At 33.8% G+C, this 16,410-nt stretch overlaps 1 protein-coding gene across 1 annotated transcript in view; it reads right to left on the reverse strand.

Moving 5' to 3' along the window:
- Positions 1-790: 790 nt before the first annotated feature.
- The window catches only part of LOC117339353, a 60,435-nt gene continuing 44,815 nt past the window's right edge, over positions 791-16,410 (reverse strand). The window contains exons 22-32 of the mRNA XM_033900893.1: positions 15,681-15,779; positions 14,050-14,193; positions 12,874-13,027; positions 11,630-11,826; positions 10,819-11,004; positions 9,732-9,815; positions 9,427-9,492; positions 8,592-8,672; positions 7,719-7,878; positions 5,279-5,398; positions 791-3,981 (exon numbers count right to left, since the gene is read on the reverse strand). Of these exons, the coding sequence (XP_033756784.1) occupies positions 3,221-3,981; positions 5,279-5,398; positions 7,719-7,878; positions 8,592-8,672; positions 9,427-9,492; positions 9,732-9,815; positions 10,819-11,004; positions 11,630-11,826; positions 12,874-13,027; positions 14,050-14,193; positions 15,681-15,779 (2,052 nt within the window). The 3' untranslated portion in view covers positions 791-3,220. The remainder of the gene's footprint in view (positions 3,982-5,278; positions 5,399-7,718; positions 7,879-8,591; positions 8,673-9,426; positions 9,493-9,731; positions 9,816-10,818; positions 11,005-11,629; positions 11,827-12,873; positions 13,028-14,049; positions 14,194-15,680; positions 15,780-16,410) is intronic.

Below are 16,410 nucleotides of genomic sequence, written 5' to 3' on the forward strand. Positions count from 1 at the left end.
TGTTTGTTTGATGACAACACATTGGGAATGTTTAGAGTTAACATCACAAGAAATATTAAACATTGATATGTTTGGCACTGGATGATATGAAGCACATTTAGAATATATCTATATATTGCACCGTTTATTCTACTGAGCCTGGTGGAAGTCTATAATTGTGTATGTAAAACATCTGAGCACCGCTTACAAGGATAATTAATTTCTACTAGAAAAATAACTAAGAGACATGCTGGATGAAAACTACTCAGGTGACTTTGAACAAAACACCTTGAAAAAAACTTTAAACATTTTCCATGAATATATGATAGGAAGGAATAAAAGAAAAAAAAATCCTTTCCGTACTTGAACTCTAGAAACCTCTTGTTCTCTGAGCAGACATCTTACCACTAGGCTAAAGGGAAATTCTGCCAGTTGGAGCTTTAAGTAAAGTGGCCCAAATACTTTTACAAATATTTGATTTACATTCAAAATGGTAAATATTCAAAACAAAAATCCCAACAAACTCACGTACCCGGGTGTACGATCAACAGATGGCATTTTACACATTAATTAATTGAAAAATAATTAAAACATTAAATATTACAATATGTGGCAAAGTGCTGAGCCCCGTTCGATTTGCACTCTTCTCATTCTAGAATATATCTTCCAGTCACTCGATTTGAAGCTCTTCTGCTTCTGGAAGATCTTCTACTTCTTCCGTCTCGAAGCTGGAAGATTTCTCTTCCAAGATGGCGGCGACCATGTTTTAAGTGTGCGAGTGACGAGTTTCACTAAAGAATACATACATGCATGTGTTTGTATCATAGTGTTTGAGAAAACTTAAAAACTTGTTTATTTTGGGTTATAGTCTCCCGGTTTACTCGATTTACATCTAACGGAATGAGATCTTTTTAGAAGGCTTCTCTTCTGAGAATAGTTCAAATCAAGTTGGGCTCTGAGTAGGTAGGTAGGATTGTCTCCCCTTAGTATAATTTGTAAGTACCCTTGTGCAATAGAATATGGTTAATTTGAATATACCAGGTAACTGGGAATGTATAATATAAAACTATGAGAACTGAAATAGAATAATAATAAAACCGGCTATTTAACTTGAATTGTCATTTTGCCATATTTAACACATTACAGTGTTAATGTTAAGAGTATATAATACTGTAAACATTTGGAAATGACTTTTACAGACTATCTGTGAATTTTTTTACAACAATGTAGAAAAATGTGGATTATACATTGTTATCTGTTTCCTGGTTTACACACAAATGCCGAATACAAATAAAAACAAAAAAGAAAAATACAGTCTTATCGTCACTGCTTCTAGCCGTAAAAAAAAATCGAAAACATCAGATTGGTTCACATACATAAAATAAATATTTACATGTATATAAGGATTTAAACACCATATTACAATCTACTGGTAAAAATTATTAAAAATTAATTTCACAAAATGCTTAGAAATGTCTTAGTTTGCATCATGCTGGCTATAGACTGGTGTGTGCAATATTTAATAGACAGTATACATATACATAGCTATTTTTTGCAGTAACATGAACTTTGACCTACCCTATATTCCATCTTTTTTATTATACCTTATGACATGAACTTTGACCTAAGCTATATTCCATTTTTTTTAACTACCGTTATAGACATACCTTAAAAACAAATTTATACATAAAGAGGTAAGTATATATGTTATGAATGTATATTGTATTTTACTGGGGATAAGCCCAGACTAGTGCACTGAAAATGGGCTAAAGTGGGGGGTCGGGCTTATTTACGGATAATGCTGATATAGCATTGCAAAAGGTGGGCTTCGGAAACAAAAACACAACAAAACAAAAAATATATAATAAAAAATATCTTCAACAAAGGAATCAACCCCAATGTAAATTTGATTTTAATAATATGTGTTTCTTATCAGGTCTTACTGCAGCAGCCCCAAATGTAAGTTTGGCCTAATTAAAATTTTCCAAATGAAATCATAATACTGATCTAAATTTATCTTCCTTCACTAAAGAATTCTTCTGAATTCCAGTTATGCTTTTATGGAAAATTTTGATGTTGATGAAAACCAGGGCCAGATATAATTGATTCGGGTAAGTCACCTGTAAGTACAACTCGTCCACGTTCATTATGGTATAATTAAACATTTCATCTTTTGTTACCACACTTACGAAAAATCTAAAAATAACTTTCCTCTAAAGTGACCAGGAAAGAACCAGTAGGAACATGTAATAAAAACAAAATTGCAACTAAAAAATTGTTTCAAAAGAATAACATTTACAAACATTTAAAAATACATTCATAATTCTAAACCGTATTGCTTCAGTGTCCGTATAGTGATTGTTAAATATTAGCACTCAAATATATTTGTTTACAATGTCAATAAAATAAATATATTCTTAAAAGTATGATTTCAAATGAAATATTGAGCATCTAAGGAAAACAAGTCATACATGGTAATCATACATCTGTCAATTTCAAAAATATTTATCTTGATGAAATTATGAGGAAATTAACTGTAAATGTACATTATCTAGTGGCAGTCTTTAGTGTTTTTTGTGCTAGAACCTTTGTGTTAAATTAGGATTGTGTTCATTAAACTATATTTAGATATTCATAAAGTAATATTGGTATGCAATAAAAATTTGGTACTATGCTAAAATATAATTGCTCCACAATTAGAAAGTTGGAAGAAACTTGTATATATGTAGAATATGATTTTAAGTTTCACTGACTTGCAATTGCCAACAGTTAATATTACCAACATATGAAAACCAAAGTGAGGCTTGTCTTTGAGGTTCAACCTTAATACATTTTTACATTCTTAATACCTTTGTCCCTTGAGCCTAAGAAATTTAACAATTCTAAAACACGTTTTCAACCAACAAAACCTCAATTTGTTAACAGAACTTGAACTAGAGAACAAGAAAACATTTTCAATGTATCACAATTTTTGAGCATTTGATGTCATGTTAATCACTTATATATTAAGGTGTATATTTTTTTCCCTGGCATTATTTTATTTTAAACACGATTAAAAATTAACGAAAATTATGAAGGTATGAAGTGTCAATCATTACTTCAAAAATTCATAAATAAATATTTTTTTTTTTTTTTTAAGTTTTAAAAAAAGCAAGCTTTGAGCTAAGATTGATTTAGGTCGACATATATTTGTTCATGTGACCTTAAGTCCAGAATGAAATCTGCAGCTTTAAGTTCTAGATTAGCTGGTAACACAAGTCGAGTCCGACTGATTCATAACCAGGTCACAATCTGGCTGTTGTAGTAATTTCTGGGAGAACACTTTGGCTACAGAATCATATTTTCTCCTACTGTACAGGATAGTCGTGATATAATCAGGAACAATTTTCCTCTGGAAGCACTGTTCAACTAGAGTGTTGAGTTCACTCGATACACCGTGACTCCGGGAAGTTGTCGAAGGAGAAATGTTCGAGTCCATTAGACTTGTTATGTAATAGTAGTGAGAAACACCGTCCTGAAATAGTCGACTTGCCAGCATGGAATCTAGACGCGGTGAGAAAAGTCCTGCGGAGGGCATTTCATAGTTATTGTCTTCATAGCTGTCACTGAGCTGGAGGTCATCTCCAGGGCAACGAACTCCCAGACCGTAGAGGTTGACATCGTTAGGATCGTCTTCTGTTGGACTCAAAGAATTTGTCTGATCATCGTACAGAGATAAGTTTGCAAATCGTGGTAAAGGCGTACCTTTTCTGCTCCGGCTCTGAAACGGTACATGACTTTGCGGCCGTGGCCGTGGAACAGGAGTACTGTCCCTTGATCTGGTAGGCCGTCCAAATGTCATAGCGGCCGGCCCTGGTGGTGATCCTGTAGGTGTGTCCCCTAGGGAACTGATATCCGATTCCCGCCCAGATGTCGGCATACTACTGTGAATACTGAGGGCAGGGTAGTCCAGCAATGCTTCGTCTATGGAGCTTAAATCGTGTGTTTGAGCCATACTGCCTTCTAAAATACAAAAAGACGTACAAACAATCTAATATGCTTTTAGAATAAGGTATGATCATTTAATAATGTTCATTTATAAATATTCTTTGCCTCAAAGATATTGTTTCAGGTTTTTTTTTTAAAATATTTCAATTTCTACTCAAGTTGGACTCGATGAAACTACCAAACTTAATCTGTTTCATTTGCTCATGAATTTGACCAGATTAACACTGATCAGTGCGTATGAATACATGGTTAAAATCCTTCCGCGGAACTATTTCACTTTTTCTACATTGTTGTTATAAACATGGATTAATTATTAAAATTATCAAATTCATAATGTATTCTTGTATTTTACGAAAGACCAGATATGCTAGATACTTTTTTTATGACAAAATAATGCTGTTTTTAATCCTTAAATTGCGGACTATTTTACTCGACCGACAAGACATGCACAATCCGGAACTCCTCGGGCTTTTCCGCATTTAGACTTGCACAAGCTACAAGATATTAATATCTAGACCGACTTTTTTATTCGAAAAAAAAAAACAATTGAAATATAAGGATTGAATCTAGATTTGGTCGATTTCATGGGGTCATGAATTGAGTTGCTCTTGAGACAAATTTAATGAACTGCTTCATTAAATTTGTCTCAAGAGCAACTCAATTCATGACCCCATGAAATCGACCAAATCAAGATTCAATCCTTAATTACATGTTACATAAGGCTATGAAATCTTCAGTCTTAACACCAATTGTAATACATGTTTGGTTTGTTACATTGTCAGTGTAAAAGGTATAATTTTGAGATTAGGGGATATTCATTCTAAGTGATGTTATTTTGAGATCTTCAGCCAAAATGATATTATTTTGAGATTTTGAAATATTCATTTTAAATGGAATCATTTTGAGATCTTGAAATATTCATTTAAATGGTATCATTTTGAGATCTTGAAATATTCATTTAAATGGTATCATTTTGAGATCTTGAAATATTCATTTAAATGGTATCATTTTGAGATTTTGAAATATTTATTTTAATTGGTATTATTTTGAGTTTTTAAAATATTCATTTCAAATAGTATTATTTTGAGATTTTGAAATATTCATTTTAAAAGGTATTATTTGAGATATTAATTTCAAATGGTACTATTTTGAGATTTTGGTATATTCATTCTAAATGGTATTATTTTGAGAACGTCATTCCAAATTGTATTATTCTGAGATTTTGAGATCTTCAGTCTAATATAGTATTATTCTTAGATTCTGAGACATAAAAAAACATTTTGTTCCTAACAAGCAATGTATATCTACCCACCAAACTGTCCAAATAATTCAGTTTCTATGTCGACCAGAAGTCCCTGGTCCATGAGCCATTGTGCCACTGCGATACAGTTAGTCCGCTTGTTCCTGATGTCTTCCGCTGAAACCTCCTCCCCTAAAACAATGAAAAACAACTGTCTGTTGATCAGGTATGGATGAAAGTGTCAGAATCTCGAAAACTGAAATACCTGTTTTTACAAAAAAATTAACATTAATATATATGGATTGAATAGATTTTTTTAATTTTCATTGCGGCTATGAATACCAGTCGCTAGCTACATATCCCGTGGTGCGCGGTAGCGCGCCTCGGAGGATATGTAGCTATAGCTACTGGTATTCATAGCCACAATGAAAATTTAAAAAATCTATTCAATTCATATATTTACATAACCTTGATTTAAAAAATTTATATCGAGAAAACGAGAAATTTTATTAAAAAGAAAAATTTGTCATGTATACGATGAAACGCCAAATTATTAGAACAGCCGGGAGATCCCGCCTATGCACCACGCCATTGTTTTAATGTCGTTCCGCATTTTCCGGTCTTTTTTGTTTAATTTTGTATAAAACAAAAAGAAAGAAGTATTAAAGTAAAAATAATATTAAATACAATCATTCAATTCAAATCATATTTATTTTATGTGAACAAATTGCAACAAAAACACAATATTTTCATAATTGAAAGGCGGACTATTTTTTTGATGGCGTATTAATATGACCCGATTAATCAGGTGATTTGCACGAGAGACAATGTTTTCATACGGTTTTCATAGTGTATTCATGGTCATATGTTTGCTGTTTTCACTTGGTATGTTCATATCAGCAAACCACATTAGGAATGTAAATATAATTATATGGCAGAACATATTTCCAAAATACTGAATTCAGAATTAATACTGAAAACTTTCATCCATGTGATTGCCAAAGAGTTTTGGCAAATTTCTGATATATTTTGTACATAACTAGAGAATGTCTGTGAAATATGTTCAAGATCAGCCTCCTTTCTCTATCAAAGAGTGGATCAATGGTATAAAACATTACTTGTGAAAAGTGAAAAAAAAAATCCTAAAAATTGTGTAAAGTGGGATTTTGTTTATTTCATTGATTATTGATTAATATTTAATTTCATAATAATCAAAACAGACAGTATGTTCTTCCAAGGGAGACAACTTAGTTACGTCTTGCATAAAAAAAATTACCATTTTTGTTTCTTTCTGAATATACATTATACATGAAATTGAAGATAAAATAAGGAATTCAATTTGACAGTAAAACTAGCCAAAATATGTTAAATTCAGAATTCTCCATCATGATATCAAAAGCAGATTCAGTCATACACAAATATTGGGCTGAATTTATATGGAATCTTGGTAACACTAAAAATATTGATAATTGATCAAATCAAATTAAGAGTAGTGACAAAATTTTGTATACATATAACTCTCTTACACCCTTCAATGATAAGTTTGTCTCACCAAACCTATCAACACTAATTCTAATATACATCAACTTATTTAATCAAACGTGTTGAAATTTGACATAAAAGTTGTTTAAGGGCTTCCCTTCAAAATAAATGAACAAAGGAATACAAACAAATATGACATTTATTTTAGACTGAAAGCTAGACCAGCATTTTGGACTATTATTCAATTGTGTAGCACTCCCTGCCTTAAATGGTTATGAGTATTAATTTTTGATTAAGTTAGTAAGCAAAATGTATATGAATATTAATTTTTGATTAAGTTAGTAAGCAATATATTGTCTACATGAAGATAGCCAATTTATCAGGCTCATGCATTTTATTAGTTGACCAAGCGTAAGATTGGATGTCAATTTAAATTTACTGTAATTTACAATTTTCTTTCTGCCTCTACTTAAATGTATATAATTATTGATTTTTGATTAAGTTAGCTCAGCAGTATTATCTACACAATATCTTATTAGTTGGACCAATGGTAGGATTGGATGTCAATTTAAATTTACTGTAATTTACAATTTTCTTTCTGCCTCTACTTAAATAAGTGCACGTTTAACCATAGACATATATTTACCACTATTGAAGAACTTTGTAATCAACTGAATTATCTCCTCATGACGAAGCCGAGAAGGAAATACAGCATTCCTTTTGTATGTATGATTAGACATTGTCCAAGAATGAGAACACCTTTAGCAATAAGTTTGTGTTTCAGGGTGCCAAGGTCAAGGTCACAGTTACTATTTATAGAAAATCTTTTCTATTCACACTAGCACTTGTCACTAACATACTGGATATAATCCACAGATATGATCTTGTTCAAACAGGATGCCACACACACAGAAAACACCACTCACACAGGATGCCACTTGAATACAAATGCCACCGCCTTAAACAGGATGCCAGAAAAGATTATTAAAATATCTTGATATTTTAAGTTTGTGAGTATAATGTCACTTACACATGTTACAGAAGGGGCCTGGGTTTGCCATGATCCAGTCTGTCAGCTGTTTCCCACTAAAACACTTGCTGTACATCTGAAGTTCCCGTCTCATTTTGTGTAGCGTGGCCTGAAGAGCTCCGTCCACAGTGCATGTACTGGAGGTGTCCGTCCACGCATACTATAAATCAGAACAGTATCGTCAAACTATTTACTTCATCGTTATATTTCATCGTTACACTATTTATTTCATCGTTACACTATTTATTTCACTGTTACATATTTATTTAATCGTTACCCTATTTATTTCATCGTTACACTATTTATTTCATCGTTACACTATTTATTTCATCGTTACATATTTATTTCATCGTTACACTATTTACTTCATCGTTACACTATTTATTTCATCGTTACACTATTTATTTCATCGTTACATATTTATTTCATCGTTACACTATTTATTTCATCGTTACACTATTTATTTAATCGTTACACTATTTATTTCATCGTTACACTATTTATTTAATCGTTACATTATTTATTTCATCGTTACACTATTTATATCATCGTTACACTATTTATTTCATCATTACACTTTTTCTACCACAATATGTAGACTTAACTTGTGGGGGTTATATATGACAACTAATTCTGATGGAATGATTGGGAAAGGGCAGAATTTCGTGCATACAACAGGTTTAGGAAAGCGAAGTAACAAAGACATCATATATTCCTCAGTAATTAGATAAGTAACACATATACCGTATTTATCCACAGATGACCTGATAAGTAAGCTAAAAGTAAGCTCTCCCCAATCCTTGATACTTTACACTAGTGGTTGGGGCTGATATGAGGATAAATACAGTATTGATAAATAATGAAGCAACTTACATGTGCCTTGAGAGCCTGGTGTAGCTTCATCAGCTGGGATGTCGACTCTGTGAACAGTTGTAACTTGAACATGACATCCTCCTGGGAAAGGTCAAAGGTCAAGGTCAGTACCAACAACTAAACATTTTAAAACTAAACAAAGGTCAAGGTCATCACCTACAGTTAAACATTTTAAATCTAAACAATCTGCCAGCCTCTTCATCAGCTGTTAATTGTAAATTTTTTGTTTAACTTGTGGAAAGAAGAATCTTTTAGAATCCATTTGTGTTAACACCTAAGTTCTATTTTGGTAATATAGAAGTAAACATTGGACAAGTGACAAAAAAACAACATAATTAACTCAAGTGTCTGTCTTACTACATGTCCTTGATCAGTTCAAACGACTGACATATTGTTATGAAAATAATAGTGTAATTGATCATCACAACTTATCAAACGATAAATGATCGATCATCACAAGTTATCAAATGATAGATGATCGTTCATCAACAGAAAGGGAAAGATGGTAGATAAGTTTTAAGGTATATAGATATATTTTGTAATATTGTTTAAATGCATTCTGATGCAAATTTCTGAGTAATTTTGTTCAATTAATCACTTTTCAAACCTGCCATTAATCTCAATAGCTCCTTAAAGTTTCCACGTTTTGTTTCAATCGATGATCTTACGTAAAAAACCATGACTGAACATAGAAAACCATGATCAGAGTAGAAAACCATGAAAAATGCAGTAAAGAATTATCTACGGCCTGTGACAGTAGTATATAATTACTTACGGTCTGTGACAGCAGTATATAATTACTTACGGCCTGTGACAGCAGTATATAATTACTTACGGCCTGTGACAGTAGTAGATCTTTTCTAATGTCCTTGTCTTGGCGGTTAATGAATGTCAGTAGATGCTGAAACACAAATATTCAAAATGCTACAGTTCCACACGTCAACAGTCGAGAAAAACAATTTCTGGAACCACATAACCAATATCTAAATTTCAACCATTTCTTAATCAAATAATTTAAATATGTTACAAATCTTTTCTTCATAAACACATAAACAAGCTGTATGGCCGTTATTGTTCCCAACCGAAATATTTTAACACTGTCATTGTTTGAAGCTTCATCATCAAAAACTGTAAACTCACGGAGACTGCCTGTATGAGTGTCCGAGCGTTTGTCTCTCCATGAGCGTCTCCCAACATTAACCTCCCCACTTCCTCCTCGAAATCCTGAAATACGAAATGAAAGAAAAACAGGATAAGAATTTTTGGAGAAAAAGGGCAATAACTCTGGAGAAAAAGGGCAATAACTCTAAGTTCAGACTATGGTCATTTGTGTCTGACAGTATTATACTAGTCTATTAGTGTATTGTCTATCCACATCCCATATATTATTCGGTAAGTGTTTGGCATATTCCTACATTGAGAAGATTTATAAGTTATAAAAAAGAGTTCTCACTTTTAAAATTTTAAAATGATAAGTTATGAATGTTGCAAATTCTATGTTTTCCTGTGTCTTTCAGAACTACCAGACCTACAACAGCAGATAGAATGTATGTCCCTTTAGCAAAAAAGATAATTTTTAAACGGTCTTTTTGCTACAGTTGCTCTGTTTTATTGATGACCTTAGCAATGTTATTAAAGAGTTGTGCAGTATAAATATTTTTGAAAACAAATACACTCAAATGTTTTAGTAGCAGTTAGTACAACACATATGTGGTGCGATACATAAGTAATCTGTGATATTGATCAGTGCATATAATAGTCTGTGCATATACATTTGTATGTATAACAGGCCGGTATTGTAAGCTAGACCATAACCCAGAGAAAGTAAAAGACATTGAATTTTTTTTTTTTTTGGAAGCATGGTTGAAATTGAAAATAGATGAAACTTTCATAAGAAAAACAAGCATGATATCAATTTCTGTTTTTTGTTTGTTTGTTTTTTTATGAAAAAAGTTAAAATCTCTCAATTTGGCTCAACCTTAATCAAGCAAGATTGAAATTGAAATTGAATAAAAGTACACAAAAACTTTGATAAGAAAACAGGCATGACATAAATTTCTGTTTTTTTTTTATGAAGTTATTTCAAAATCATAAAATCAGTTTGAGATATACGTGTAGTAATTTATTTTCTCAGGATCCATTTGGATTCGTTATAAACAAGTCTTACTCTATATACATACAAATATTAACATAGGGAGCTCTCTAGAGGAGGAAGGTAGGAACTTACTTGTACTATAAATATCCAGATGCACTCTATGACCCTCCTGAAGCAGTCTGGGTAGAGCCACGCTTGTAAGGAGTCGAAGTAATTCTGGAGGAACTGTGTGAGGGGCTGAAGACATACTTGTATGGGATCGTTTGTATGCTTCAAACCAAGCAGTACATGTAGAGCATCGCATACAAACAGGTTAATCTGTGGGTAAGAGTCATACAGACGTCTATTGAGAAACACATCAGAAATTATCATACATTTTCTATAACAGTCATACAAACAGGTTTATCTGTGGGGAAGAGTCATACAAGATGTATATTGAGAAACACATCAGAAATTATCATACATTTTCTATATTTGGGAAGAAATCCCACACTAATCTGTTATTTAAGTTTCAATTTTATTTATCTTTTCAATTATTTTCTGTATCAGGGAAGAATTCATGAATTGGTTTGTTCATACATTTTCTATATTTGGAGAAGAATTCATTGGCTGATTTGTTAACACTTTTTCTGAATTTGGCCAGAATTCATATTTTATTTATCGTTTCAACAATTTTCTGTATCAGGGAAGATTTCATGAATGGGTTTAATTTGTTCATACATTTTCTATGTTTGGGGAGAATTCATACACTGTCCTATGGTGGAAATCTTATATTTCTCTTGGGAGGCGGGAGGTAGACGATGTCAAAAACACTAAAATATTGTGATAAGGTCCGATTTGCTGTTCACTGGGAAAGGAATCATCCAATGAGAGGACGGTCATGATACTTGTAATATGTCAGCCTATCATCTCCCTCCATTTACAGTGATGTAACAGAACCTACCCTGTAAGCCATGATCCTACTGAGAGCACGGAGGACGGCCAGAAGGTGATCGTGGCATGGACTAGTGGGACTCTGTATGATCACGGAATGATACGATCGTGATGAAGTGGTCGTAGACGTTTTCTGTGATGCAGTTTCCATGACATACTGACGGTCAACCTCAGGGTTGTAAGAAAATCCTCCCAAAACTTCAAACTCTGTGACACAAATAAATATCCAAACTTATAACTTTGGGTGGGGGAGTAGATATTGAAATTTGATACTCTGTGAAGAAATCTGAATCTAAAATTTGCACTTTGCAAAGAATTATTGAAATTTCATATTTAACGGAGGAATATGTAGTATATCTATATATAGTTTTCCTCCTCATTTAACATTTTAAAGTTTATATTATTATCAAGAGTGAATTTTTCCTCATCAACTTAAGGGATATTTTCCATGACCTATAATGACTTATACATGACCTATTATGACATATACATGACATATACATGACATATACTTGACCTATAATGACCTATACATGACCTATACATGACATATACATGACCTATACATGACCTATACATGACCTATACATAACCTATAATGACCTATTATGACATATACATGACATATACATGACCTATAATGACCAATACATGACCTATACTTGACCAATACATGACCTATACTTGACCTATACTTGACCTATAACGACCTATACATGACCTATCATAACCTAAAATAACCTATACATGACCAATACATGACCTATACTTGACCTATACTTGACCTATAACGACCTATACATGACCTATCATAACCTAAAATAACCTATACTTGACCTATAATGACCTATACATGACCTATAATGACTTATACATGACCTATAATGACTTATTCATGACCTATTATGACCTATACATGACCTATACATGACCTATAATGACCAATACATGACCTATACTTGACCTATAATGACCAATACATGACCTATACATGACCTATAATGACCAATACATGACCTATACATGACCTATACTTGACCTATACATGACCTATAATGACCTATAATGACCTATACATGACATATACATGACCTATAATGACCTATAATGACCTATACATGACCTATAATGACCTATAATGATCTATACATGACCTATACATGACCTATAATAACCTATATATGACCTATACATGACCTATTTTTATCATTTTTTGATAATTATGTTTTTTTTAATTTTTATCCTGTCCCCTACCTGCTCTGTCACAGCTGTTAAGGTCACTGGTTGGGGTGTGGCTCTTGTGTTTAAGTTGCCAGTCGTTATAGACATCAAACGTTTTACCAAGTTTACTGTGGTAACTCTCAAGGTAGTCAGCCACGGCAGCCATGTTGTTGATCCGCGTACACATCTGAAAAATAACGACTGATGTAAATATGGGAAAGACTATAAGGTCAACCGTCTAAATCGCAAACAACCAAGGTATCATTTACCTCAAAAACATGTCAGCAACAAAATGGATGTGGAATTAACAGTAATTAAGTCCCTCTGTCATTCAGATGAGCCAACTCCAGTTTTAACATGTTGAAATTTCTTAACTGTCCCTAAACAAGAGGCCTAGTGGGCCTGTATCACCCACCTGGATATTGCAGTGATTTTGACAAAAACATGACAACACTACAGAAGTATTTTATAGAATTCGTTATATTTCCCTTATTTGGCCCCACCCCTCAGGCCCCTGGGTTGGGGGGGATGGGGGGATGGGGGGGGGGGGGGGGGGGGATTCGGGGCAGACCGACCTTTCTAACACAAATTGATTCCCCTTCATACCATTTAATACAGCCCAAATCCTTTCATTCCTACAGCCGAATGCTTTTAAAGAATTTGCTCTATTTCCCCTACTTGGCCTTTCACCTCAGGCCTTGGAGGTCAGTCTCATCATATATATACCAAATTGGTTAACATTCATCCAAGGATATTTCAGACCAAATATGGGCCAAATCCTTTTTTTTTCTACAGAAGAAGAAGGATTTTAAAGTTTTTTGCTAGATCTCAATCCCTTCTGGCCCCTGTAGGGCTAGACTCGCAGTTTATACAAAACTGGTTCCTCTTCAGATCAAACAAAGGACTTATCTCTATTTCCCCTATTGGGCCTGCCCCTCCGGCCCTCAGATGGCCAGAGCCAACATATATGCAAAATTTGTTCCCCTTCCCCAAAGGAAGCTTCTGACCGCCCCCCCCCCCACTCCCCCTACATTATAACTACTAGCAATTAAAAGGAAAAGTTGAAAACTTTTTTCTTGAACTACAAATGCTGTGCAACATGCTTGCTTATAAACAACTTACATTCATGTTAAAAAATTTGAATAGTTCAGATCAAAATTAATCTGATCTTTAACTGTAAAATGTCCTCTTTTACATTTTTTAACGTACCTCTTTAGTGATAGGCTCATAGCGATCACACAGTAAATCGGCCTTCTTGTTGACGTACAGGAAGCAGTCTTTGATCCTGTTGGTGTCATGGCGACAGCCCCAAATGAGGCCGCCCGCCTGCTGTGTCTGTAGGTAGGAGACTAACTGTGGACAAGAAAGAGAGATCTCCACAACAAGAATATCTAGTTCAACAGTGAGATGTTTGTTTTGGGTTTTATGACCTCCATCACAACAGCTTAGGTCAGATGTAGACAACATACAAGGGATGATTGATAAGTTGTGAGCCTCATATTGAAGGAGGTTCTCAAGGATGTTCTTTTTAAGTCCTACTATTCTCTGACTATACAGGGCTGTGCACCCAAGGACTGGTCTCATTTGGTTAGTTTATATCGACGAGGTAGCACTCTAAAGTAAACAAGACAAGCAGCTTTTGCAAAATAGACAAAACCGGTTAGAGTTAGGGTGAAAGAGTCTGTCATTGCCATGGCTGTCATTTACGATTGTGGCTTTAAATTGATTGAGCATCCGCCTTATTCACCTGATCTCACTCCATCAGACTTTCGCCTATTTCCAAAACTGAAAACAGGCACCCTAACCCTAGTATGCATTGGAATGACTTTCTGAACAGCCAAGATAAGGAGTTCTATAGAAGTGGCATTGAGGCCCTTAAACACCGCTGACAAAAGTGTATAGATACTGAAGGGGATTATGTTGAAAAATAATACGCTATGTCTGGCAAAATTAAAATCCTTCAATATGAGGCTCACAACTTATCTATCAGCCCTTATATAAACCCACTCACATCAAAAAGAATTTGGGAAATACAGCCAAAACATATAAACCTGGGCGGTATGGTACTTTTTCACACAATGTTCAACATTTTCTTATATAGATCTATAGATACATATCTTTATATCATCACATTTACATCATCGTCTGGGTATTTATCTAAATCATGATTTAAAATATATTCTTAACATAAAAATTGTATTTTCACATCTTAAGTAAACTTTTTCATGTATATACAGTTTATATAACTTAGCAACACAATTGACGAAGGAAGACAACTTTTTGACTCGTGCCCTGACCGGGCCTCGAACTCACGATCTACGGCACCCAATCACCTAGCCAGAAATACCCGCAGCTCTTACGGTCGATTTAAAAAAATAAACAAGACGCAATTTTGCTATTTCCTCATTACAAATACAAAATAATTAGATTATTTTAATCATCAAGTATTTATTACAATGATTTTAAGCAAAGTTTTGTACTAATCTGTCTTAGTGTCATTTTCATTCATCAAATTCGGACCTCCTGGACATCATTTTTGGTCAAAAATTTTCATGCGAAAATATATGGATAGAAGTTTTTATTCAGCATTTCAGCCCCAAAAAGTACTTGCGCAAATTACACTGTTGCCAAATTACACGAGTTTTTACGGTATACAGTTTATATATATTTCTTTGGAAATTTATGAAACAACAACAATACAAGATTTCAAACCAGATAATTCAATATAAAGAGACTTTAGGAAACAAGTACTACTAAAATGGAGCCTAATGCAGATTTTAACCAATTTCAAACATGTCAAAAAACACATTTGTCAAAAAATTTGAATTCATTACACTTACCTGGGGTCCAACGAGCCTCTTGGCTACGGTCAGTGTAGTACCACATAGATCCATACATAACATGTTATCGGCATACGAACACAGCGTATTACACAAACCCTACAGGATAAACAACACATTATCAGGGTAGGTACACAGTGTATTACACAAACCCTACAGGAGAAAACGACACGTTATCAGGGTAGGTACACAGCGTATTACACAAACCCTACAGGAGAAAACAACACATTATCAGGGTAGGTACACAGTGTATTACATGTACACAAACCCTACAGGAGAAAACAACACGTTATCAGGGTAGGTACACAGTGTATTACACAAACCCTATAGGAGAAAAAACACACTTTATCAGGGTAGGTACACAGTGTATTACATAAACCCTACAGGAGAAAACGACACGTTATCAGGGTAGGTACACAGTGTATTACACAAACCCTACAGGAGAAAACGACACGTTATCAGGGTAGGTACACAGTGTATTACATAAACCCTACAGGAGAAAACGACATGTTATCAGGGTAGGTACACAGCATATTACACACACCCTACAGGAGAAAACAACATGTTATCAGGGTAGGTACACAGTGTATTACATAAACCCTACAGGAGAAAACGACACGTTATCAGGGTAGGTACACAGTGTATTACACAAACCCTACATGAGAAAACGACATGTTATCAGGGTAGGTACACAGTGTATTACATATACCCTATCAAAAGAATTTAAACA

This window comes from Pecten maximus, chromosome 12, assembly GCF_902652985.1.
Source record: "Pecten maximus chromosome 12, xPecMax1.1, whole genome shotgun sequence".
In the NCBI taxonomy this organism is placed as follows: domain Eukaryota; kingdom Metazoa; phylum Mollusca; class Bivalvia; order Pectinida; family Pectinidae; genus Pecten; species Pecten maximus.